The sequence below is a fragment of the Rhinopithecus roxellana genome, chromosome 12, assembly GCF_007565055.1.
Source record: "Rhinopithecus roxellana isolate Shanxi Qingling chromosome 12, ASM756505v1, whole genome shotgun sequence".
NCBI classification, from domain to species: domain Eukaryota; kingdom Metazoa; phylum Chordata; class Mammalia; order Primates; family Cercopithecidae; genus Rhinopithecus; species Rhinopithecus roxellana.
Window position 1 is genome coordinate 116,106,479 of NC_044560.1, and position 26,195 is coordinate 116,132,673.

At 42.3% G+C, this 26,195-nt stretch overlaps 1 protein-coding gene across 6 annotated transcripts; it reads left to right on the forward strand.

The window, feature by feature from the left end:
- ZNF175 (zinc finger protein 175) lies at nucleotides 1-25,928 on the forward strand. 6 transcript variants are annotated; one of them, XM_030913510.1, is made up of 6 exons: nucleotides 1-101; nucleotides 2,050-2,149; nucleotides 12,245-12,496; nucleotides 18,036-18,162; nucleotides 18,424-18,519; nucleotides 23,277-25,928. In XM_030913510.1, the coding sequence occupies exons 3-6, from the start codon at nucleotides 12,425-12,427 to the stop codon at nucleotides 25,115-25,117; spliced, it is 2,136 nt and encodes a 711-aa protein (XP_030769370.1). In that variant the 5' UTR covers nucleotides 1-101; nucleotides 2,050-2,149; nucleotides 12,245-12,424; the 3' UTR covers nucleotides 25,118-25,928. The 6 variants fall into 6 exon arrangements, with proteins under 6 accessions (XP_030769370.1, XP_030769371.1, XP_010374859.1 ...); XM_030913511.1 differs by having other exon boundaries at nucleotides 12,255-12,496; XM_010376557.2 differs by lacking the exons at nucleotides 1-101; nucleotides 2,050-2,149 and adding an exon at nucleotides 10,297-10,573.
- Nucleotides 25,929-26,195: the final 267 nt, after the last annotated feature.

Sequence of the window (26,195 nt, forward strand, 5' to 3'; positions counted from 1 at the left end):
CTTGCATAGGGTCGTAGGAGGGCGAGACTGAGACTCTCCTAAAATGGAACCCTGTCTGTCCTCAGTTCCAGCCCTGGCTCCAGCTCCAGCTCCAGACTTAGGTGAGCTTTTCGGGTTCAGGGTGAGGCAGACAGAACTTGCCCTGGGTCTCTGTTCCTCCTCCCACTTCCTGTGGGCCCTGCCTCCACATGTACGTACACAGTCTCTTTCCTTTGACTTTTCCACAGTTCTCCAGCCTCTACAACTCCTCCCCTCTGTGGGGTGACTACCAAATTGGCCTCTCCTGGCCTCTCTCTCTCTTGAATAGCCTGCTAGGTCTCCCATGGACAGCTCCCCATCTCTAAGCTCACAGGACTCTTTTTTCAATCTAAGATCCCTTGTGTGCCTAAACACTTTGAATGTCTTCCATCGCTTCCAAAGCCCATGCTTCCATCAGCCTCCTGATATTCTGTTCCTCCATTTAGCCTACAGATCCTGAAGTATATATACATAATATATATTTTATATATTATATATGACATATATCATATGTGTATATATTACATATGATATATGACATATATAATATATGTATATATGATATATGACATATATAATATATGTATATATGATATATGACATATATAATATATGTATATATGATATATGACATATATAATATATGTATATATGATATATGACATATATAATATATGTATATATGATATATGACATATGTAATATATGTGTATATGATATATGACATATATAATATATGTGTATATGATGTATGACATATATAATATATGTGTATATGATGTATGACATATATAATATATGTATATGATGTATGACATATATTATATATGATGTATGACATATATTATATATGTGTGTGTGTGTGTATATATATGTAAAATCTTTCAGGATTGGGCACAGAGTTAAAGACTGTAAAGGACCATGAGTCTTGTTCTTTGTCCTTCAGAGCTCCATTTGGGTACCAGCACCAGTCGAAGACGGAGGTGAGAGGAGTAGGGAAGGAGAGGGGGAGGGGAAGAGAAACAGATTGAGACAGTGAGAGGAGGGAGAGATAAAAAGAGAGAAGAGGAAGAGAGGGAGAGGGGAAGAGAGAGAGAGAGAGAAAGTTTTCCTTCAACAGGAACACTCCCTTTGCCCTCAGACAAGGCAAAGGGGGAAAGAAAGGGAATAGAAACAGGTTGAGACATAAAGAGAGGGAGAGGCAGGAAAGAGGGAGAGGGGGAGAGAGAGACAGAAGAGGGGAAAGGGGAAGAAAGTGAAAAGAGACATAGATTGAGATAGAGAGGAAGCAGCAGCGAAGAGGGAGAGAGAGAGAAGGATAAGGAGGAGGAAGAGGAGGAGGAGGAAGAAAAGGAGGAGAAGGGAGGGGGGAGGCGATGGGAGTTTATCACAATTAGGGATTTCTGAAGGCCCTGGGGGTGGAGTCTGTCCTGAGAGGCAAGAAACCAAGGATATGCGCAGAGTCCCTTTCTGAGTGATCTAAAGCCCCATCTCCTGGGCATGACCGAGAGCCCGAGAAGGGCAGACCCAGACTGGGAGGTTTTCCTATCCTGCTAGTCTTCTCCCAAGTCTCCCATCAGGGCCTGCCTAAAGAGGCAGGCGGTTCTCGCTGCACGTCTAGACACATTTTGGTCCTGGCGAGCCCCAGGCATCGGAGGTGGCGCTGTCCCTGGTGCTGAAGCAGGGCTGTGTCCCTGGTTTAGGAATGACTGGGCTGCGCAGAGGAGTCTGACTAGATACGATCCCGATCTGGGATCTCCACTAAAAATACAGAAATTATCCAGGTGTAGTCACGGGTGCCTGTAATTCCAGCTGCTCGGGAGGCTGAGGCAGGAGAATCACTTGGATCTGGGAGGCGGAGGTTGCAGTGAGCTGAGATAGTGCCATTGCACTCCAGCCTGGGTGTCACAGTGAGACTCCATCTCAAAAAAAAAAAAAACAAAAAAAAAAAACAGGGTGCAGAACAGTGTATCAAGGATGTTTTGTGTGTAAAAAAGCATGCTCACATGAAATTTTTATATTTACTTCTAGATGAAGATACACATGCATAAGACATCTCTGGATGAATGTATCCAAAACAGTTTACAATGGAGGCCTCAGAGGAAGCAAACTAGGAATCTGGAGGGCAGAGGTGAGACAGGTGCATTCTGTACATGCCCACTTATGTCTTTTCTTTATGAGATCATGTGAATATATTGCCTGGGAAAAATTCTTAAATTAAAATTGTTGAAAAGTAGAAAGGAGAGGCTGAATGAAGAGGCAGGAAGGCAACATCTGATTCTCAGATTTGGTTCTGTTAGTGTTGGTGAAAGAGCTGAGAAGTTCCAGAAAGCTGCCAGGCCGGACACAGTGGCTCATGCTTGTAATACCATCACTTTGGGAGGCTGAGGCCAGCAGATCGCTTTGAGCTCAGGAGTTTGAGACCAACCTGGGCAACGTGGTGATTCCTCGTCTCTACAAAAAAATCCAAAAATTAGCCAAGTGTTGGTGGCTTGCACCAGTAGTCCTAGCTACTTGGGAGGCTTAGGCAGGAGAATTGCTTGAAGCCAGGAGGCGAAGGTTGCAGTGAGCCAAGTTCGCACCACTGCACTCCAGCCTGGTGACGGAGCACGACTCCATCTCAAAAAAAAAAAAAAAAAAAAAAAAAGATTTGACAATAAGAAAGTCTTTGTCATCGTGGTGAGATTAGGGAGTGTTCCCTGGGGCTGAAACAGGGGACAGAGGATTTAGATTTAGGAAGTCTTCTGGCACCTGTGCTGGAATTCCTGATCTCAGCCCTCCTGTTGTGCAAGCTCTGAGACTTAGACTCTATTCTGAGGTGTTGGAGGTGCCCTCCCACCCTAATCACAGTCTTGGAAAGGAGAGTTTGTCTCCTACCTGTGTTGTTTCCATGGAAGACACATGGTCAGGTTCTGTGGAGCATCTGAATTCAAAAGATGACACATCCCTCTTCAGTTTTGAGGGTTAGGGGAGCATCCTTTTGGTCCCTTCCCCTGCCCAGAATCCAGGACCCCACTCCAAGTATCCCATGCCCTGACTCTCTTCCCACGGCCACTGCCCAAAATAACTCAGACTCACAGGAGACTTTGAGTTGGAAGGTCATCTCTGCGGTCACATTAAACCTTGGGAAAGTCACTGGGCAGGTGATATTGGAGCCGTGGCTCCAGGGATGTGGGACGATGGTGATCTCTGAGAATTGAGGTGTCCCAGGGCCCAAGGAAATGACAGTTCCCCATATCCAGGAAAAGGTGAGAGGCTTCCTGCTTTTACAGGCTGCTGACACGTAGCAGGTCAGGTTCACAGGATGGCCAGATTCCAGAGTTGCTGGGACTTGGATGTCAGGTGTCTGGGTGAGGGCTGGGAGAGAGAGAGGCAGAGACCTGGACACAGAGAGGGGATTTTCAGGGTGTAACCTCAGAAGCAGCCTCTGTCCTGGCCCCAGGGATGGCTCCCCCATCTGAGCCCCAGGCTCCTGGACACAGGCACCCCTACCTGTCACATTCAAAGACAGTGTCTTTTGCTTGAAGCTGAAATTCACGACGGACCCCTCTTCAACCAAAAGAAATATACTCTGCCATCTTTCCTCCTGGTGTCTCTGATGCTCAGGGAACAGTTGTTGGTCTGGGGGTCCCCGAGGAAATGGAAATGGTCCTGGCTTCTCTCTTGCAGCTTCTGGCCGGGTTTGTTTGTGGCCACGGGAGGATCCCAGTGTTCATTGTCCCCTTTCTGGAACCAGAAGACGTAGAGTGGGTCTAGGTGACTCCATCCATCACTGGGGTAGGAGAAGGAGCAGGGCACCAGGACACACAGGCCCTCCTGCACTGTCACCAGCTCTGGAATCTGCAGCTCATACCCCATGTGGTCCTCTAGGGACCCTGTGGAGATCCCAGCATTTAGGCTTGTAACATTGAGCTCCAGCCAACCCTCCCGACTCTGCCCAGCCCCCTCACCTCCCCACCCCAGCAGTGACAGCAGGGATGGCATCTCTGAGACTGGAGGGGCTGCTTAGAGCCCCTTCAGACCACCTGAGGAGCCCTTCACAGCAGACACCTGGTATCTATTTTGAGTTTTTGCCTCAAACCCTTCCCTCCAACAGAAACACCCAAACCACTTTTGGGGAAGTGAAGGCTGAGGCCTGTTCACTGCAGGGCCAAGCGCACCCTAGCAGGGAACTTGCTTCCTTTTGCTTCCCCACTCAGACCTCAGATTATGTCCCCTGAAGCCAATTCTTCACCTTCCCTCAGGAGAGCTGTGGATTTGGGGACATTCTCCCACCGTGCAGGGAAGGAGATGCTGGAAGCTGAGTCCCACCTGGGACTGATTCCTCCTATTCCATGCTCATCCTCAGATCTGGGCATGCTGGGAGCCTTGGGAAGCCCTGGCTGAGCTCTCGGAGTTCTCTGAGCAGGAAAACCCGTGGTGCTAGGGTTGAAGCTTGGGGGCCATGAATGGAGTCCCTGACTTAGGTGGGATATTTGCTGCCTTCTGATGCTTGTTTGGATTCAGGGAGGAGCCTGGGCTTGCCTCACAGACCTTTCTTGGGTTTCTGTGTGAGCTCTGCCTTTGCTGTGGGGCTTCTTTTCTTCCAGAAAGAACCCAGGAAGCATTGCCATTTACTGCTCTCACTGCCCTGAACCCCTGCTCTCCTATCCCTTGGATTTCTTCTTTCTCTTTGCAGGCTGTTGCAGCAGCTCCTGACACCCCTCCTCCGTGCTTTACTCAGTCCCCACTCCACTAAGACCACAACATCTCCCTTCCTCATCCTGCCTCCTCCCAGTAGACATCTGGCCTGTGGGCTGCCTTTCAGAAAACTATCTGGCTTGTGGTTACATGAAGCCAGAGTCCACTTCTGGTTATGAGCACATGATCTTCCTGGGCCAGATAATGTGTGTTTAGCTTGATCCTAAATGAGTTTCAACCTAACACCCTCATCTGCCCTCTCCTACCTAAGTCTGGATGTCAGCTACCCATCCATTTGACACGTATTGAGCACCTTTGACCTGTCCCAGAAATGGCATCACATTGACCTGTTTCAGAAATGGCATCAAGGGTAAAGAAAAATGACCACATCAAGACCCCTCCTATCCAAGAAGACATGGGATGACAGAGAACCAATCCTGCTAGTGACAGTGGAGCTATGGTTTCTAGGACGAGAATAGATGAAGAGGTTTGCTGGCTGCTATAACAGGATCCAGTAAAGGGGCTGGCCCTAAGGGGTGAATGTACAAATTCCTCCCTCAACCCCTGAGGAGTCTGACTGGCACTTCTGATATTTGGGGCTCAGGATGTTAAAAACTATAGAAAATATTAATTTCCCACTCATAATGTAATTCGCATGTACTACTCCCATATGTGCAAATTAACTCTTCACTGTGAGCATAGGCAACTTGGCATTCCACAGTCAACCGGCTTAAGGGCAGACTAGCAGTCCCACGGAGTTGATGTTCCCAAGAGCACCCCTCAGCCTATGCTGGTGGATAACATCTGGTGTCGGAGTGAGTGAGAAAGATCCCAGTAGAATAGCCTTTCTCCTCCCCACTCCTTCTTCCTCCACCCATGAAGGCTATTCTTTATTCAAGAGAGATATGAAATTGGGGCAGAAGTGTGCTAAGAAATATTTAACAACTGGATTTCCAAAAAATACATATTCATGATAAATTTTACTGATATAAAGTATGTGTAGCACACCATTGAGCACCCAATCCTGTCACTATTCAGGGTGCCACTACGTAACCTTCATGGACCTGGGGGACTGAACAAAGTGGGGCCAACGTGGGAATAAAAGACAAGAGACAAAAGAGTATATGTGAAAGAAGGGGTCAGGGGGCACCTTGCCTCTAGTGGACAAGGGCCCTGAGCTTTACACAGCCCTCTGTATTTATTAGGCAAAAGAGATAGTGAGAAGTGGGGTGGAAGAAGAGGTCAGCTGCTTGGTCGAGAGTAGGCTTGCAAGACTGCATTCTCTAGATGTCCCAGTAGATAACTTCAAGGAGCTCGGCGCCAGGAAGCGATTGCCCTCAGCAAACCTTCTGGCAGCGGGAGTAGTTGTGAGTTTGCCCACATCCTGCATTCATGATAAACAGTTTGCTGTTTGATCATATAACCTCCTGTGGAATGCTGAGTTGGTCACATCCCACGGGCCTTCGTCTCCCTGTAGCACATAACTTTTAAAGAATAATAAAATGTACTATACTTTTTATTGTAAATTCCACATGGTCAACTGATTCTTACAGAATGCTTTCAGTGATTTTTCTGAACTTTTGCAACTTTAGCTAATTTACAATGGCAATTGATGAACAGTACACTGTGTAGTTATGAATGTTGGTTGATATTTTCATTTACTTTAAGGAGTAAGATGAAACAGAAATAGTGAGATGTATGGTGGGATTTTATTCTTCTGTCAATGACAGGAGTAAACTCTTTGCTGAATCAGATAAGAGGTTTGGAATATCTACATTAGAAGAATATTTCCTGAAATTTTGTGCTATTTACAATGTAATGACTGCAGATATTAGCATTCTCTAAGTTGCATTATTAACATTTTATCCATCACTATATCAAGTGTAGACAATCAATAAAATGATAAATGAAGACATGATGGATGGTATTTGCCAATTTCTGCAGTGTAAACACTTCCATCATGACTGACTTCAAGCTACAAATGTGAGTTGTGTAAAAATATAATTTCTGATTATTTCCTTAGAAGATATTTTTAGCAGAAACTGGATCACCTTTTCAACGGAAAGTAATATGTTTGCAAGACAATGATGGATATTTCCAAACTGCTTTCAAAAATGGCTGTAACAGGCCATGCACAGTGGCTCACACCTGTAATCCTAGCACTTTGGGAGACCCAGATGGAAGGATTGCTTGAGGCCAGGAGTTTGAGAAAATGGCTGAAACAGTGTCCATTTCCCCAGTCTCGAATGAGAGTAACCATTGCCTCTCTAGCTTCAGGAATTATTAATTTTTCCAGTTTTGTTAATTGGCAGTTTGGATAGTCATTCTGGGCACCAAAATAAAGGAGACCACATCCCTGATTAAAACCTGTCAGCGACCTTCATTCCTCCAGGCAAAGTCCTCAACCATTTTCCCACATAAACCCTAAGCAGACTAAGAATCTCACTTTCATAGACTTGCCCAAAGTTTGTCTTCAGGCCACATGCAATTTCCAAGGGCTCCTCTTCCTCTGCTTCTGAGGAAGATGCAATATCAGAATATGAATGAATGAGAATGATATTCTTAGAATCTTAATATTGGATCCATTTGAACAGATCAATAATTGAACTTTGGGAAAACTTCAGCACATTTCCTTAGCATCCAATTTCTTGTGATGCAAATCACAACTGTTAATTTGCATTTTGTTTTCTAATCCTGTATCTCAGAATGATGAAGCCTCTTTTTACCAGACATCTTAGAATAGGTTTGCTTAAAATGAGATATATGAAAGAAAAGAGTCATTTTAGTCAGTGGGTGAGCATTTATTCTTAGCTATAAATGAAGGTGATAAACAGTTTCATTTCTGTATATAGAATGTTCTATTCAATACTGTATTTTTGGGGTGAAGTTTCTTTTAATGTTCTTGGTTGTTTACTTTCTTTGATTTCCAGGAAAAAAAAAATAGGCACAATTGGTATCAGAGATTTCGAGTGCAGGCATCTTGTTGAGATCATTATTTAACAAGGCGTTGAGTCATGCAGGCAGTAGATTGGTTTGAAGTTGGTCAAGATGAGAGTTCTTGGCATAGTTTAAACCAAAGCATTTGAAATTCTGAAGTCCTCATAAGTTGCAATCAGTTGTCTTTATTTTTTGAAGCACTTTAATTTTGAAGTACTTTAAGTTTCAAGAACCAGAATTGTTTTTCTTTTTCTTTTTTGACTTTCATCTACACAAGATTTTTTGTCTTTATTTTTTGAAGCATTTTAATTTTGAAGCACTTTATTTAGGTTTCAAGAGACAGAATTCTCTTTCTTTTTCTTTTTTGACTTTTATCTACACAAGATATATGAAGATTCATAGTCAGAAAGTTTTGTCTGTCTTCTTGAGGAATAGCCAACTCCAATCTTAAAAAACTCTTCTAGAATGTCCTAATCAAATTTTTTAACTTCTAAAGATTAGATGAAATAAAAAAAAGCAACCACAGACTGGAAGAAAAATGTTTGTGATATGTATATCTCTCAAAGACTTATTTTTAGAATATATAAAAAATTCTCACAACACAATAATTTTAAAACACAATGAAAAATGGGTGGAAGATTTCAGGAGGTGCTTCAGCAGAGAGGACAAATGAGTGGACATTCAGCACTTGAAAAAATGCTTGATCTGGGGAATGCAAATTAAAATTACTAAAAGATACCACTATGAGATACTCACTAAAACATATGAAATTAAAAAGACTAATAATACTAAGTACTGATAAGGCAGTGGAGCAACTAGAATTATCATGCATATGATAAAAGATATCTATTAAAACCTATACCAACTCACACTATAAATAAGGAAAATTGAGGAGCATTCTCATTTGAATCAGCAACAAGACAAGGATGCCCACTGTCACCATTATTACTTGACATTATTAAAGAGGTTATAGCCAACAAGGTAAAACCAGAAAAATAAGCAAGAAATGTAAAAATTAGAAACTGAGAAATATTTCCAGTATTTGTAGATGATGTTCAAGTTCCCATAGATTTTAACATCATAATCTAATAATAGAGATGAGACCCATAACTTTTGCCATATTCTGTTGGTAAGAAGCAAATCTTAGGTTCTGTTTGCACTCAAAGGGATGGATTTATACAAGGTGTGACTCAGTGGGGGTCACCTTAGGGTATGCCTGCCCCACTAAGAGTATTACGAGCAGTTACCCTTCTTCCTGCAGACATACAGATGTCCCAGTAGAGGGACTCCTTCACTTGCCCTGAATATACACATGCTGAGCTATTGTATTTAAAGTTTCCTACTTCTATCTCAATTTTCACTCTCTGCATTTTCCTTTTTTAAAAATAAAATGTACCAAAGCTGTAGGGTAAAACCTATGACACAGTAAAGAATAGTCTCAGATTTATAAGTGGAGAAAATTCAAAAGTTCTAAATCCGGGGAATTTTTTAGTAACTCAAGTATAATGTCACACTTTCTCACACAATAAAGAAAAGGGTTTTTATTGCTTTTACACTATTTGTTTACAGTAAATATATAATTGATTTTTAAAAATAAAAGCAGGTTTCATGCTTCATGTAACAAAGTCAGGTTCAGATACTAATTGTGAAGACTGAACTATTCCTGGGGAACCATGTTCAAAAACATGCTTCATTGGCTAAACAGTCTTATTTTATGATTCCAATGGACTAAAAATGAGGTATAAAGTAATTAAAAGTAATATGGTGGCTTTAAGTGTAGGGAAGGGGTGGCAGAAGCTGTGAACACAGAATGTAAAATCGGTAACTACAAAATGGCAGAAACAGCTAAAGCAATATATTTAAATTATCTTTCAAAAAAGAAGGATCATTTCAGATCTTCACCTTCAGATCCTCACTCAGCCCTGCCTCCTATTTCCCACTAATCAGTCATTTTTTTAAATTTTACGATTGCTATCTCCCACCTTCTAGAATATATTTTTGTTTATTTGATTGAACAGCCTCTTCCTGAAAATTCTGCGCAGTTGGACTGGCTGACATTGTTCTCAGTAATTGTGTTTTTTTCCTTTAACTTGATTGTATTTTTTTCATTCTCCTCTCTTTAAATGAAGTGTCCCAAGAGCCCTAAATTCCCTCTTCAGGTGGACTCTTGGTAGGTAACTTCATCAATAGGTTCATCCAAGTATAGAGAGCAGTGGTGTAAGGATAACAAAGATACAATTTCTCAGAAAGATAACATTTTCAAAAGTGCTATTAAAGACAGTTTTCAAAAGTGCTGTTAAAGACAGTGAGTTGTTTAGCAATTCAGAAAAAAAAAATCAGAGGCGAAAATATAGAGAAAAAGTATTTTTCAGAATACAGAATGTCAGTTTCTTCTAGAAATATATATACACAGTATTGAATAGGTCCCCTGGCAATGTGGGACCCAAGACTTTTACTCTGTGACATTCCATTTGCCCTTCTTGGCTGTACGGAATAAAAGCCCTTTGACGATGGCGGCCTCCAATATCATAATCCGTATGGGTGCGGCCATGCCGTCCTTCCGACGAAGCTTCTGAAGTTGAATGAACCGCGGAATAAAGGTACGCCATTTTACGCCATGATGACTGTTGGCGGAGCGTAGCTTCAAAAGCGTTAGTGGGCATGCGCGCGGTTCAGTAGCGACCGCAGAAATCCTAACGGGAACGTAACCCAAACCGGAAGTGGCCTAGAGCGGCCATTTCGCTTCTGTTGTTAAGTGGATCTAACGCCTGTGCGGCTTACGGGATGCTGAAGTGATTGGGAATATTAGCAGTGGGGGTTCTGTAGGGTCAGGGAGGGGAAGCCGGCTTTGGGTGAGTGATGAGGGGCTTGTTGCGGGGGGGGGGGGGGGGCGCGGTGCGTGATAAAGGGATTTCTCGGCTGAAGACGGGGCTGTGAGGTAAGTGACAGGCCTGTTTTGGCTGAGCAATGGGGGGGTTTCTGGGGTGGGGGTGAGGGGTGCTGTGGGGTAAGTGGCTTTTGCTAATTTTAGTTGGATAATTAGCTGGTTAATTTTCCCTCTTTTCTTGCTTATTTTCTGCTTGTAATAAGTATTTTTGTGACTGACATTACAAGTGTATTTTAATACCGGATTTTATATTGGTCCACGAAACTTGCTAACTTGAGGACAGCGAACGTGCGTCTTAAGAGCGCCTTTGCAGATGGTGCTGGAGGACGTTCAGGGAAGGGATTCACTCTCCTTGAGACTCGAGAAGTCAGTGATTGATTGGCAGCCAAGAGCTTCAGAGGCCGGAGGCCTTTGAGGATCACATTGTAACACTCTCAGGGGACCAGTGATGGGCGACCTATAGTAATCAGTAGAGTGGGGTTCCCAGGAGTAGCCTATGGCAGCCAGTTGACTGGGGGCATAGGGGGTTAATGATGGGGATTTGTGAGGGTGACTGCATTGCTTTCTAGGCAGTGAGTGTTGGGGTCCTTCAGGGATTGGTGGGTGGGGCAGTGTTGGCCTCTTCTTGGGTCCTTTGGACATGGTAAGGATCGATAATTGACAGTTGAGCGGATCGATGATGGTCTCCTACTGGAGCATTTCATTTGGACCCCTATGTTGGAGATTATTTGTTGTTTTATGGAAACCAGAAAATTGTACTCGCTGGGAAACATTTCTTGGCTATCGGGGCAGTAATGATTTCAGAAGCCTGGGCCATGTCAGTGACTGGGAGACATTATGGAACTTTCTGGCAGCCCTGTAGGCCACTCATTGGGGATTTCTGAAAGTCAGTGCTGTCAGTGATTGCATTCAGGTGCGGTGGGGGCAACTTATTGTAGACAGGCAAGAAATGGTAACTGGAGGCCCTGATGCGTGTCTGCAAATGTTCTGCGTCAAGGTGGGGATTAGGACAGTGATTTTAAGTTTTAGCTCTAGTCAGAAGAGGCTGGTCTGTGTGGTGTGTTATGGATGGGGACTGAAAAGTCCAGAAGCTCAGAATAGTTACCCCAGACAGAGCCACCTCCCAGCCTGAGCTCTGTGAAGGCCACAGGAAGAGGAAATGGTGTTTCCGGAAGTTGGCCATGTATGGGTGCATGAGATAGTGGGGACAGTGTACAGTTTAGAACAAGGCAGATGTGGGCTGATTCTCTGTTTTTCCATTTACAGACTAAGTAACCTTCAGGCAAATTATGTAACAGCCTCATTATCTTCATCCCCAAAATGAGTGTAATAATGCCCATGATATTTAGCTGACAATTAAATTGACAAATATCTCTTTTTTATTCATGTTTACCACTTGCCAAGCAGGCACTGAGGACTTGACAAGCTTCATCTTGCTTGAGTTTCCCAACACTTGTGATAAATACCTGCATTTTCATTTTGGAAACTATAACTAAAGTAATATTTTCACATTCTCTCAGTGAAAAGTTGGCAAAGCTGCAATGAATTCATCATTTAGTCCAGACTTAGTCTTTATTTTTAACCCTGACTAATAACTAGAGTTGGGTTTTCTGAACTTTGCCTACTCCAGGGTCTGACACAGTGACTTCACCTCAGTGCCCTCAGGAAATATTTGTGGAGTGAATGTTGAATGAGTGACCATGTACTCGTTGCTTTTCCGAGGCTTCTGCAGAATCCCCGGGTCAGGCCACCTCATTGAGGCTGCAGGATCTCTCTTCATAGCCCAGCACGCCTCTCCGCAGTGTCCCTGGTTGGAGAATCCAAACACCTATCCAGCTTCTGGCTCCTGGGAAAAGTGGAGTTGTCAGCAAGAGAGACCCAGAGTAGAATTCCAGAGCGGAGATGCCTGCTGATGTGAATTTATCCCAGAAGCCTCAGGTCCTGGGTCCAGAGGAGCAGGATGGTTCTTTTGAGGTAAGCAGGGGCAGCCCTGGGGACAGTTCTCCAGAATGTGAGGGCAGACACAGGATGCAGCAGGCTCTGGGCTCTCTGCTCCTGAGTCAGTCTTGAGCCTCCTGTCAAGCGAGGACCACAAAGGCTGATGTTTCCACATTCATAGGCTATCAGTGTTTTAGAGGAAACCATGAATTGGCTAATAAAGGAGAATAGTAGAGGGTTGGCCTTGGGTCAAGAAAGAAGAAACTGTAGTCCCTGGTCTGATCAGAAGCCCCAGTCATAGGACGGAAAAGCTGACGCTTTCCCTCTAAGCACTTGTTCCGCTCCTTCATCCACCGTTGGGTCTTTGAAGAATTTTAAGTGGTCCCCACCCACATTCTTTGCTTGGTCCATGGGGATTGGCCCGTTTTTCCTCTGTTCTCATAAGGTGCGGAAAAATCTTCCTTTGTAGTTTAAATAGTCACAGGGAGGTAGAGCGAGGACAGGCTTTTAAGGACCATGTTGTTTTTCCTGTTTAAAAAGGTGAATAAAAAATGCTGGAAAATAGTGTCTCGAGATTGCCCACAGATAGAAATAGTCAGGATTTAGTAACAAGAAATCAGAATTCTTGGTATAGTCAAGATTTCCTGAAATCCTAAATTATTCTGTGTATCTCTTGATGCTTTATTTACAAGTCTTTAAATAGCATATGACTATAGTAGTAAACAGTGCACCATTGTTCTGTGATAGGTTTATATCCAAATTTACAGAGATGTTGTTTTTTTAAAAAGTATAATAAATATGTGTGTTATTCTCCTGAACCAGTATATCGTGAGAAGATTATATATTTCAGTAACCTGTTAAAATCATCTCAACCTGCTAGAAACATTTGATAATAGAAAGTATTAAAAGAAGGGAACATTAACACAAAATAAATTGCACATATAAATCATTTTCAAAATTGTAAATACCCCAAATATTTAAAAGTCATTCTTCAAAGAAAAATTGAAACATGCAAGTTTAGGTGGGGTACGGTGACTCATGCCTGTAATCCCAGCACTTTGGGAGGCCAAGGCGGGCAGATCACTTGAGCCCAGGAGTTGGAGACCAGCCTGAGCAACACGTGAGACTCTACAAAAATACAAAAATTAGCCAGGTGTGGTGGCATGCACCTGTAGTCCCAGCTACTCAGAAGGCTGACATGGGAGGATCACCTGAGCTTGGGGAGGTCGAGGTTGCAGTGAGCTGCAATCGTGACACTACACTCCAGCCCGGGCAGCACAGTGAGACCCTGTCTCAAAACAAAACAAAACAAAACAAAACGCGTTTAAAACATGAAATTATCTAAGTCTTTGTGACAGCAGTGCAAATGCACAAACGGTTCTCTCATTTGCATTGATGTTGGTCAACTTGTATGTTCAGAACCTCTTCAAGTTTAGTGTTTTAGGACACGTGTTCAATATAAGCTTTTTTCCTTTTTTAACAATGAAATTTTTTTTCCTGCTTGACCTGATTTCCAGTCTGTCATTTAAATCAATACTGCTGTCACTAATTCAGATTTTCCATCCGTGTCTGAATTCATGTCAGAATATATCCCAGTACCATTCATGTTGTCTTCTCTTTGTGGTGCGCATCATGTTGTCTTCTCTTTGTGGTGCGCATCATGTTGTCTTCTCTTTGTGGTGCGCATCATGTTGTCTTCTCTTTGTGGTGCGCATCATGTTGTCTTCTCTTTGTGGTGCGCATCATGTTGTCTTCTCTTTGTGGTGCGCATCATGTTGTCTTCTCTTTGTGGTGCGCATCATGTTGTCTTCTCTTTGTGGTGCGCATCATGTTGTCTTCTCTTTGTGGTGCGCATCATGTTGTCTTCTCTTTGTGGTGCGCATCATGTTGTCTTCTCTTTGTGGTGCGCATCATGTTGTCTTCTCTTTGTGGTGCGCATCATGTTGTCTTCTCTTTGTGGTGCGCATCATGTTGTCTTCTCTTTGTGGTGCGCATCATGTTGTCTTCTCTTTGTGGTGCGCATCATGTTGTCTTCTCTTTGTGGTGCGCATCATGTTGTCTTCTCTTTGTGGTGCGCATCATGTTGTCTTCTCTTTGTGGTGCGCATCATGTTGTCTTCTCTTTGTGGTGCGCATCATGTTGTCTTCTCTTTGTGGTGCGCATCATGTTGTCTTCTCTTTGTGGTGCGCATCATGTTGTCTTCTCTTGTGGTGCGCATCATGTTGTCTTCTCTTTGTGGTGCGCATCATGTTGTCTTCTCTTTGTGGTGCGCATCATGTTGTCTTCTCTTTGTGGTGCGCATCATGTTGTCTTCTCTTTGTGGTGCGCATCATGTTGTCTTCTCTTTGTGGTGCGCATCATGTTGTCTTCTCTTTGTGGTGCGCATCATGTTGTCTTCTCTTTGTGGTGCGCATCATGTTGTCTTCTCTTTGTGGTGCGCATCATGTTGTCTTCTCTTTGTGGTGCGCATCATGTTGTCTTCTCTTTGTGGTGCGCATCATGTTGTCTTCTCTTTGTGGTGCGCATCATGTTGTCTTCTCTTTGTGGTGCGCATCATGTTGTCTTCTCTTTGTGGTGCGCATCATGTTGTCTTCTCTTTGTGGTGCGTATCATGTTGTCTTCTCTTTGTGGTGCGTATCATGTTGTCTTCTCTTTGTGGTGCGTATCATGTTGTCTTCTCTTTGTGGTGCGTATCATGTTGTCTTCTCTTTGTGGTGCGCATCATGTTGTCTTCTCTTTGTGGTGCGTATCATGTTGTCTTCTCTTTGTGGTGCGCATCATGTTGTCTTCTCTTTGTGGTGCGCATCATGTTGTCTTCTCTTTGTGGTGCGCATCATGTTGTCTCCTCTTTGTGGTGCGTATCATGTTGTCTCCTCTTTGTGGTGCGCATCATGTTGTCTCCTCTTTGTGGTGCGCATCATGTTGTCTTCTCTTTGTGGTGCGTATCATGTTGTCTTCTCTTTGTGGTGCGCATCATGTTGTCTTCTCTTTGTGGTGCGCATCATGTTGTCTTCTCTTTGTGGTGCGCATCATGTTGTCTTCTCTTTGTGGTGCGCATCATGTTGTCTTCTCTTTGTGGTGCGCATCATGTTGTCTTCTCTTTGTGGTGCGCATCATGTTGTCTTCTCTTTGTGGTGCGCATCATGTTGTCTTCTCTTTGTGGTGCGCATCATGTTGTCTTCTCTTTGTGGTGCGCATTTCCCTCTGCTCTGGACAGCGTTATTTTTATGTTGTTGTTTTTATCTTTTCTAATTTGATGGAAATAAAGTTTTTAATTTGCATTACTTTATTTACAAACAGCATTTTTTTCATAATTTTATTGGTCAGTTGTCTTTAGTGAGTTACTTTTTCTCACCTTTTGATTTATATTTTGGTTTGGATTTTTAGAGAGTTCTCTCTTTTTTTTTTTTTTTTTTTTGAGACAGAATCTTGCTTTGAAGCCCACAATGGAGTACAGTGGCGCAATCTCTGCTCACTGCAGGCTCCACCTCCCGGGTTCACGCCATTCTCTTGCCTCAGCCTCCCGAGTAGCTGGGACTACAGGCGCCCACCACCACCCCCGGCTAATTTTTTTGTATTTTTAATAGAGACGAGGTTTCCTCGTGTTAGCCAAGATGGTCTTGATCTCCTGACCTTGTGATCTGCCCGCCTCAGCATCCCAAGAGAGTTCTTACATAGTAATAACCTAGGGTCCTTTTTGCATATGTTTGTAAATACTTTTTGTTACTTTTTCCTTTGAAAGTAGGTTTTAGTTTTATTTGAACATAGAAAAGAGGATCAGATGGTTTTGTGAAGCCTGTAATCTTTTAAAAGTGCTGTCGCTTGCTGTATTTTTACCCAAGTTCCAGCTCCTCCCAGGCAATCACATTTTACATTTTTAGCTAATTATTTCGGCATTTACCTCCTAATCTTTTAGTGACATGCCTATATTGCTGCCTCTTGGATTGTTAATCAACATGCTAATTAATTAAGAAACATGTCATTAAAAGGTTTGCTTTTACCCACTTCCTCATACTTTCACCCCCAACACCTGCTTTCCTTGCCCATCCTCCTCTAAGAACTGGTTCAGATTCTGATCAGGTCAATATTCCTTGTTTATTATTATAACTGTGTCAATTTATATTCAGAGCTGCCTGTATAGACTGTGATAACTCGTTGCCTGTGTAACTTAAGGTTTTTCCCTGGAGCACACAATTTTATGGATTATTTACTTGCCTATATACATGTTAATGTATTACACAATTTTCTCTAAGTGTGTACACACTCTCTTCATAAATTGAATTTGTTACTAGGTAATGGCAGCAGACACTCGCTATTTCAGGGACAGTTTTTGTGTGTGTGTGTGTTTTTTTGAGACAGAGTTTCGCTCTTGTCTCTCAAGCTGGAGTGCAATGGCGTGATCTCAGCTCACTGCAACCTCCCCCTCCTGGGTTCAAGCGATTCTCCTGCCTCACTCTCTCGAGTAGCTGTTACATCATATTAGGTGCACTTTAGTATCTGGTTATCTCTCTCCTTGTGATAAAATTGACGATTGGGTTCAGATATTGTCAGCCCACTCCTCTGTTATAAAGACCCCATCAGTCTTTCATATGGTTTTAGGAGTCATTGGTGATCAGTAAAAGTGATGTTTGTGTTTTGTCCTTCAGGCTGCATTTATCATCTGTGGTACTTCTGTAATGAAGATCTTTCCATCATCAGTCCTTTCATGAACCTAATATTGGTTCTTATAGGAAAGATCATCTTGTTGAAATATTATATGATCATATCTCTTCCCTGCACTTAAAATCCTGAAATGGCAATCTATTCATTAAAATAAATAATCCGTACCCATTATATATTCAGACACCAGCCCACTTCCTTGGAGCTTGGATGGTAACCACTTTCCAAACATGACATAGTCGCCTCTTATCTTACACAGAGGTGTCTGCTTCTCCCTGAATTCACAGTATTTTCCTACCTCTCTACTTTTATTCATGCTCTTTTCTGGAAAGTGATTTCCTTCGCACATCCTGCATCAAAGTTCTTACTTCCAGTGTAAGCTTCACCAACTCTAAGTAGCATTACCTTCTACTGCTAGGTAGAATTTGCCTTTCCCTAATTTGCCCCTCCTCAACGGTGTCCTCTGCATATATTTCTACCATGTTCCCTTTTTAACCCCATAGTTGAGCTTTTGTATTTATATGTCTTCCAAGTCTCTGAGTTGCTGCAAGAGTAGAAGCTTATGTAATTCTATGTTGAGCACCAGGATCCAGCTTAAGTACAGCCTCACATGTAGTTGCTTCGTCAACATCATGCTGGTTATTCCTAAATTAGCTAGAGGACTTAGAGGGAACCCATTTCTGGCCTCATTTTTGAAAAAAAAAAAAAAAAATGAATAAATCAGTGTAGGTGTACGGTGGATGGAGGATATTTCTCTAATTTTTTTAAATCCCTAAAAATGTGAAATAGGTGTTTGGTGGGAAGCCTCTGTGATGGATCATGGTGAAAATCATTAAAAGTATGTTCCTCCTATATGTGCCATCCCCACTCACCAATGATGACCTAATTCACAGTGAGCTGGGGTACACTGTTACAGGCATCACTGTCATTTGAGGATGTGACCGTGGACTTCAGCAGGGAGGAGTGGCAGCAACTGGACCCTGCCCAGAGACGCCTGTACCAGGACGTGACGTTGGAGCTCTATAGCCACCTCTTCTCAGTGGGTGAGCACAACTGACCTGGGAATCTTGGTTGGATCCTGTTGAGGAGATTTCCTTCCTCTTCGTTGCAGGACGCAGTGGGATATCAAAGTATGTCATGACTCTTTCCTTGGTTTGTCCTGGACTGTTTGTTTCTTTTGGGCATCTTTTAGTATTACTTTGTGTCCATGTTGACTTTTCTAATGAGCCCGTGTAAAGCTTCACTGAATGGCCTCTAAAACTGAAGAAGCTACACCCAAATCCAATATCCTTTCTAATTAACAGGGTATCACATTCCCAACCCAGACGTCATCTTCAGAATGCTAAAAGAAAAGGAGCCATGTGTGGAGGAGGCTGAACTCTCACATCAGAGGTGTCAAGGTGAGTAAGTTGTACCCAGGCAAATGTAGATATCTTTGCAGGGAACCACTACCAGTCTACCATACTACTCCATTCCCTCCATTCCCCCAGTGATGGCCCGTAGGTTGCCTCCTACTCCCAGTTTCTACATCAAACACTGTAAATATTCTATAAATTCTGAATGTTCTATAGGGGCTGCCTTAAGAATTTCCCAGTGGTGAATACTCAGGAATGGGATTGCCTGGTCCTGGAGATAAGTATACTTGACTAAGTCAACCATATTGCTCTTCTGATGGGCTGATGGGCTGCACCAGTTCACACTCCCATGTGCAGTGCACAAGGATTTGCATTTGCACATCTTGCTTGCTAACACTTGGCATTAACAAAATTGGTGAATTTATAGCCCTACTGATGGGTGAAAGGGCTGTTTTATTGGTTTTTGGTTTTGGTTTTGGTTTTTTTGAGACAGAGTCTCGCTCTGTCACCTAGGCTGGAGTGCAGTGGCGTGATCTTGGCTCACTGCAACCTCTGCCTCCTGGGTTCAAGCGATTCTCCTGCCTCAGCCTCCTGAGTAGCTGGGACTACAGGCGTCTGCCACCACACTTAGCTAATTTTTTGTATTTTTAGTAGAGACAGGGTTTCACCGTGTTAGCCAGGATGGTCTCGATCTCCTGACCTCATGATCTGCCTCCCAAAGTGCTGGAATTATAGGCGTGAGCCACCACGCCCAGCCTGTTTCATTGTTGAAGTGTTATTTTTCTAATAACTGAATGAGAGCCTCTCATCTGTTATCTGATTGGCTTTTTCATTTGTTCGTTGCATTTTCTTATCATTTATCTATTTGTGTCCATGCAGTTTTCTGCCTTTTTTTTTTTTTTTTTTCTATTTTTTTGCCCCTAATTTTATTGATTTTCCATCAGAAAATCAATATTGGTCTTTTTTTCCTCCCAATTGTGACAACTCTAGCTTGGGGCCCTGTTCTTCCATATGGGCCTCTCTCTTCCCTCCACTCCCTTCCCCTCCCCTCCCCTCCCCTCTTCTCTTCTGGACAGAGTTTCACTCTTGTTGCCCAGGCTGGAGTGCAATGGCACAATCTTGGCTCACAGCAACCTCCGCCTCCTGAGTTTGAGTGATTCTCCTACCTCAGCCTGCTGAGTAGCTGGGATTACAGGCATGCACCACCATGCCTGACTAATTTTGTATTTCTAGTAGAGACGAAGTTTCTCCTTATTGGTCAGGCTGGTCTCGAATTCCCGACCTCAGGTGTTCCACCTGCCTCGGCCTCCCAAAGTGCTGGGATTCCAGGCATGAGCCACCGTGCCTGGCTATGGACATCTTTTCATACAGGAATTGACTTAAAGGACCTATCCATTCTGAACTCTCAGTCCTCATATTTTTATTCTAATGATTTCTATGTCAGTACCTCTAGTCTCTGTGCTTAAACTGTGTTCTGCTACTTATTTAGCTCCATGGAGGACAGTTCCCATGAGATGACTCACTTTCTTAATTTTGGGAGATCAGAAATTGGAATCATCATCATCCAAGTAAGAAATTCTTACCTGACAAATTTTGTCAGATTTTTCTATGTTTCTGGACTCAGAAACACAGTCCTCTCATTTATTATTTTGGAATTCTTACCAGTTTTGTTTTTTTTTTAATTAAGAAGAAGGTGACCCTTTTTCTTAAGCCCAGTGGTATTACAACAAACTAGATCCCCATTTTCCCATATTTAGACAATGTTGTTCCTAATCAGGTATGTTGATTTCAGTTTTTTTAGTTCAGTCAAGATACTGACAGATTTTATTACCCCAAACATGACTATTTTCTTTTTTCCTCAGTAGATATGATAAAAACATGCAGTTATTTCCTACTATGTAGGATTAACAAACTCTTTTCAGTGACATTGTCCTCATGGCCACATATTTCCAATGTAAAAATATACCTGAATAGTTTTCATCAAACTCATGCTCTGCTCCATTGTTTTTGTATGTTGTTTAATGTTTTCTCCATAGACTGTATCACTTTGCATACTGTCTGCTGATTACTTTGTACTTTCTTTACTTAATCTTCATTATGTCAGTGTTCAGCATGAGGAAACCATTGTATTTAAGATACAGGATTAGGATTTTTGTATTTAGGATACAGAAATTATTGATTTTCTGAAAATAGTCAGGAAAGAATATTTCACATTATTTTAAAAGGATGCTTTAAATATTTGCTGAGATAAATTCAAAAGAACAGATTGTGTTTGGATGGAGAAGACAATGGCATTAAATGTTAAAAGCATTAGCCTTTGTGCATCAATCATGTCTATTTCATGAAAAGTTACTCAAAAAGTAAGTGTATCAACATGGGAAGCATGGATAGTAAATGCTTGTGAAGTTCAGAAAAAAGTGTTGTCAGCCTAGAGGTGGAGTGACATTGGGAATTAATTTTAAGGACACAGTACCTGTAACTGGTCCACAAAGCTATTTTGCATTGAAACAAAGAAGCAGATGAAGCAAGCTTAATGGGAATAGAGGACATGAGAGTGTGCTTGGATTTGAGAATAAATTGGACGTCTTTTTTGCAATCAGCATTGTTAGGCTGCATTGGAGAGTTGTGGAAGAGCTTTTCAGTACAGTTCTGATAGTTTACATTGAACATTTTGGGCAGTAATTTAAGTGTTACCAGGTTCAGCAAGACTTTTATGACCTGAATAAAGTGAGAAGTTAAAAATGTTTCAAATCTCTGCCTGGGGACACAGAGGAAGATTGCCAGAATAAATGACCACCCGTATATGGGTAAAATTGCTATTTAAGAGTGAAAAATGAAATAGAAAACAAATAACCTGTTTTAATAAGTGGGAAAAGGATGTGAATAGACATTTCTTCAAAGATGATATACAAGTGGCCAATAACAGGAAAAAATGCTCAACCTCACTAATTATGTGGGAAATGCAAATCAAAACCACTGTGTGATATCCCTTTACATCCATTAGAATGGCTACTAGTGAAAAAACAGAATTAACAAGTGTTGGCAAGGATATAGAGAAACTGGAATCTTGTGTATTGCTGGTGGGAATGTAACACGGTGTAGTCCTATGGAAAACAGGATGGTGATTTCTCAAAAATTAAACATAAAATTACTATATGATCCAGCAACTCCACTTCTGGGTAGATACCCAAAAGAATTGAAAGCAAGAACCCAAACAGCTGTTTGTACACTCTTGTTCATTGCAGCACTATTCACAATATCCAAAAAGTGGAATTGTCCATTGGCCAATGAATTGGTAAACAAAATGTGGTCTATACATACGATGAAATATTATTCAACCTTAAAAAGGAAGAGGAATTATGAAACATGTTGCAGTGTGGATGAATCTTACCATGATGCTAAGTGAAATAAGCCAGACACAAAAAATCCAAATGTATCATTCTACCTATATGAGGTACCTTGAGTACTCAATTCATAGAGACAGAATAAGATTGTGGCTGCCAGAGCATGAGGGACAGGGGGAAAAGGGAAATTGTTTAATGGGTACAGCATTTCAGTTTTGCAAGATGTAAAAGTTTTGGAGATCCATTGCACAACAGGGTGAATACAGATAGCACTACTGAACTGTACAATACAAAATGGGTAAGATGGTAAATTTAATATTATGCACTTCTGCTACAATAAGAAAAAGTTAACAATAAAGATTAAGTGTCCTTTTTTTAAAAAAAAAAGAAAGATGATTGAGTTTTTTTGATAGGACAAGAGTCTGGGATACAGTTTAAGTGACTGAAAGCAAAAAGAAACTACATGTGATGGTCATACTCAGTATTACAATCTGGTAGAAAAAGTAATAGTAAAATTTAGTAACTATTGTTTTTATTGAGAACCTGCTGTGTTTTGTGCACTATACTAGTAAAGTGCACAAGATGATCAGGGACTCTTATTCTTGGCAAAAAACAAAACAAAACAAAAAACTAAACTAAAAAAAAGGCATATTTGATAGCATAAAGCCAAAAGTTCTAACAGAGAAGAATTAATTTCAATGGAACAAGGGTGAAACAAATTCTGGGGTACAGCTTGCTTACACAGTCTTTTAGAATATCTTTCTGGGGTTTTGGGTATATTCCTAAGTTCAAAAAGAAAAAAAAATGTAGCTTCATGGAGAGTTGGGGCATAGTCATTTTTTCACTGGTTCGCCATGTCAAGATAGGTGAAGCTTTAATAGTTTTCAGAAGGATGTACAGGGCCGATGTACTTGGCATTGTTTCTAACAAGTAAGATAAAGCAGGCAGATTGGTGAGGATTCATCTCTGAAAGTTAATGAAGACCTACACACTGAGCCCCTCCTTCAAGCCTTGGCTATCCACAGATGTTGCCCTGCAACGCTCTGGTCTCTTTTATCCCCTCCTCATCCTACTAGATCTGGGTGTCTAGACCACTTGCATAAGTGGCCTCAGGTTGTTGAAATCCAGTCCCCACAGATTAGCAAAGTGATCTTGGCCAATTACATAACCATTATGTGCTTCCTTTTCTTTGTAAAACAGGAACACACATCATGGCTACCTCCCGAGGTTATTATGCAGATTAAATGAGTATGTAGGCCATTGCCTGGCACATGCTAAGTGCCATGTAGATAAGTGCTCATCATATAATAAGGGCTCTTTGTTTCTGCTCATTGTCAGCGTCATTAGCATCATTATTACACGACAGCAATTTCCTTGTGTTCATTGTCAATCAGCTTCATACAGTTTCTCCTCTTTCCTGTTCATTGTGTCTATTTCATCTTCTCTTTCTCCTTTTAGAAGGGGAGTTTGGGCTTGAAATCCCACAAAAGGAGATTTCTAAGAAAGCTTCATTTCAAAAGGATATGGTAGGTGAGTTCACAAGAGATGGTTCATGGTGTTCCATTCTGGAAGAACTGAGGCTGGATACAGACCGTACAAAGAAAGATAAGCAAAATCAAATTCAGCCCATGAGTCACAGTGCTTTCTTCAACAAGAAAACATTGAACACAGAACGCAATTGTGAATATAAGGACCCTGGGAAAATGATTCACACGAGGCCCCACCTTGCTTCTTCACAGGAACAACCTCAGAAATGTTGCTTATTTACAAAAAGTTTGAAGCGGAACCTAGAAGTGAGTGGTCAGAATGAAAACAATGACACAAAACAGCTTGATGACGTTGTTGGGTCTGGTCAGCTATTCAGCCATAGCTCTTCCCACGCTTGCAGCAAGAATATCCATACAGGAGAGACATTTTGCAAAGGTAATCAGTGTAGAAAAGTCTGTGGCCATAAACAGTCACTCATGCAACATCAAATTCATACTCAGAAGAAACCAGATGGATGTTCTGAATGTGGGAGGGACTTCACCCCAAAATCACACCTCTTTGCCCAACAGAGAATTCCTAGTGTAGGAAACCTCCATGAATGTGGCAGATGTGGAAAAGCCTTCACGCCACAACTAAAACTCAGTGTATATCTGACAGATCATACAGGTGATATACCCTATATATGCAAGGAATGTGGGAAGGTCTTTATTCAGAGATCAGAATTGGTTATGCACCAGAAAACACACACTAGAAAGAAGCCCTATGAATGCCATGACTGTGGAAAAGCCTTTTTCCAGATGTTATCTCTCTTTAGACATCAGAGAACTCACAGTAGAGAAAAACTCTATGAATGCAGTGAATGTGGCAAAGGCTTCTCCCAAAACTCAACCCTCATTATACATCAGAAAATTCATACTGGTGAGAGACAGTATGCATGCAGCGAATGTGGGAAAGCCTTTACCCAGAAGTCAACACTCAGCTTGCACCAGAGAATCCACTCAGGGCAGAAGTCCTATGTGTGTATTGAATGTGGGCAGGCCTTCATCCAGAAGGCACACCTGATTGTCCATCAAAGAAGCCACACGGGAGAAAAACCTTACCAGTGCCACAACTGTGGGAAATCCTTCATTTCGAAGTCACAGCTTGATATACATCATCGAATTCATACAGGGGAGAAACCTTACGAATGCAGTGACTGTGGAAAAACCTTCACCCAAAAGTCACACCTGAATATACACCAGAAAATTCATACTGGAGAAAGACACCATGTATGCGGTGAATGTGGGAAAGCCTTCAACCAGAAGTCAATACTCAGCATGCATCAGAGAATCCACACCGGAGAGAAGCCTTACAAATGCAGTGAATGTGGGAAAGCCTTCACTTCGAAGTCTCAATTCAAAGAGCATCAGCGAATTCACACGGGTGAGAAACCCTATGTGTGCACTGAATGTGGGAAGGCCTTCAACGGCAGGTCGAATTTCCATAAACATCAGGTAACACACACTAGAGAGAGGCCTTTTGTCTGTTCCAAATGTGGGAAGGCTTTTGTCCAGAAATCGGAGTTGATTACCCATCAAAGAACTCACATGGGAGAGAAACCTTATGAATGCCTCGACTGTGGGAAATCGTTCAGTAAGAAACCACAACTCAAGGTGCATCAGCGAATTCACACAGGAGAAAGACCTCATGTGTGTTCTGAATGTGGAAAGACCTTCAACAACAGGTCAAACTTCAATAAACACCAAACAACTCACACCAGAGACAAATCTTACAAATGCAGTTACTCTGTGAAAGGCTTTAGCAAGCAATGAAATCCTAGTGCATCAGCATATTCATAAATGAAATATACTCCCTGAGTTTCTTGAAGAAGAGAAAATCTCAGAATCAGGTCTAATTGTATGTTATTGAATTCATGCTTCAATAAACTCTAGGGATGCACTGCATGAAGGGGGCCGGCCCCTCCACACCTGTGGGTATTTCTCATCAGATGGGACGAGAGACTGAGAAAAGAAATAAGACACAGAGACAAAGTACAGAGAAAGAAAAATGGGCCCAGGGGACCGGCGCTCAGCATACAGAGGACCCGCGCCGGCACCGGTCTCTGAGTTCCCTCAGTGTTTACTGATCACTATCTCTACTATCTCAGAGATGGGGATGTGGCAGAACTATAGGGTAATGGTGGGGAGAGGGTCAGCAGGAAAACATGTGAGCAAAGATCTCTGTGTAATAAATAAATTTAAGGAAAGCTGCTGTGCCTTGATGTGCACGTAGGCCAGATTTATGTTTGACTTGACACAAACATCTCAGTGCATTGAAGAGCAGTATTGCCGCCAGCATGTCTCACTTCCAGCCATAAGGCAGTTTTCTCCTATCTCAGTAAATAGAACGTATGATCGAGTTTTACACCAAGACATTCCCTTCCCAGGGACAAGCAGGAGACAGATGCCTTCCTTCCTCTTTTACTAATTCTCCTCAGCACAGACGGGTGTCGTGCTGGGGGACAGGCAGGTCTTTCCCTTCCCATGAGGCCATATCTCAGGCTATCACATGGGGAGAAACCTTGGACAATACCTGACTTTCCTGGGCAGAGGTCCCTGCCACCTTCCACAGTGCATTGTGTCCCTGGGTACTCGAGGTTAGAGAATGGCGATGACTTTTACCAAGCATACTGCCTTCAAACACATTTTTAACAAAGCACATCCTGCACAGCCCTAAATCCATTAAACCTTGAGTCAACACAGCACATGTCTGTGCAAGCACAGGGTTGGGGCTAGGGTTACAGATTAACAGCATCTCAAGGCAGAAGAATTTCTCTTAGTACAGAACAAAATGGAGTTTCTTATGTCTACTTCTTTCTGCATAGACACAGTAACAGTCTGATTGCTCTTT

Coding starts and splice junctions, on each gene's coding strand:
- ZNF175 (XM_030913510.1), top strand. CDS start 12,425: ATGCCTGCTGATGTGAATTTATCCCAGAAGCCTCAGGTCCTGGGTCCA. Junction 12,497..18,035: donor AGCAGGATGGTTCTTTTGAG/GTAAGCAGGGGC, acceptor ACACTGTTACAG/GCATCACTGTCATTTGAGGA. Junction 18,163..18,423: donor TAGCCACCTCTTCTCAGTGG/GTGAGCACAACT, acceptor TCTAATTAACAG/GGTATCACATTCCCAACCCA.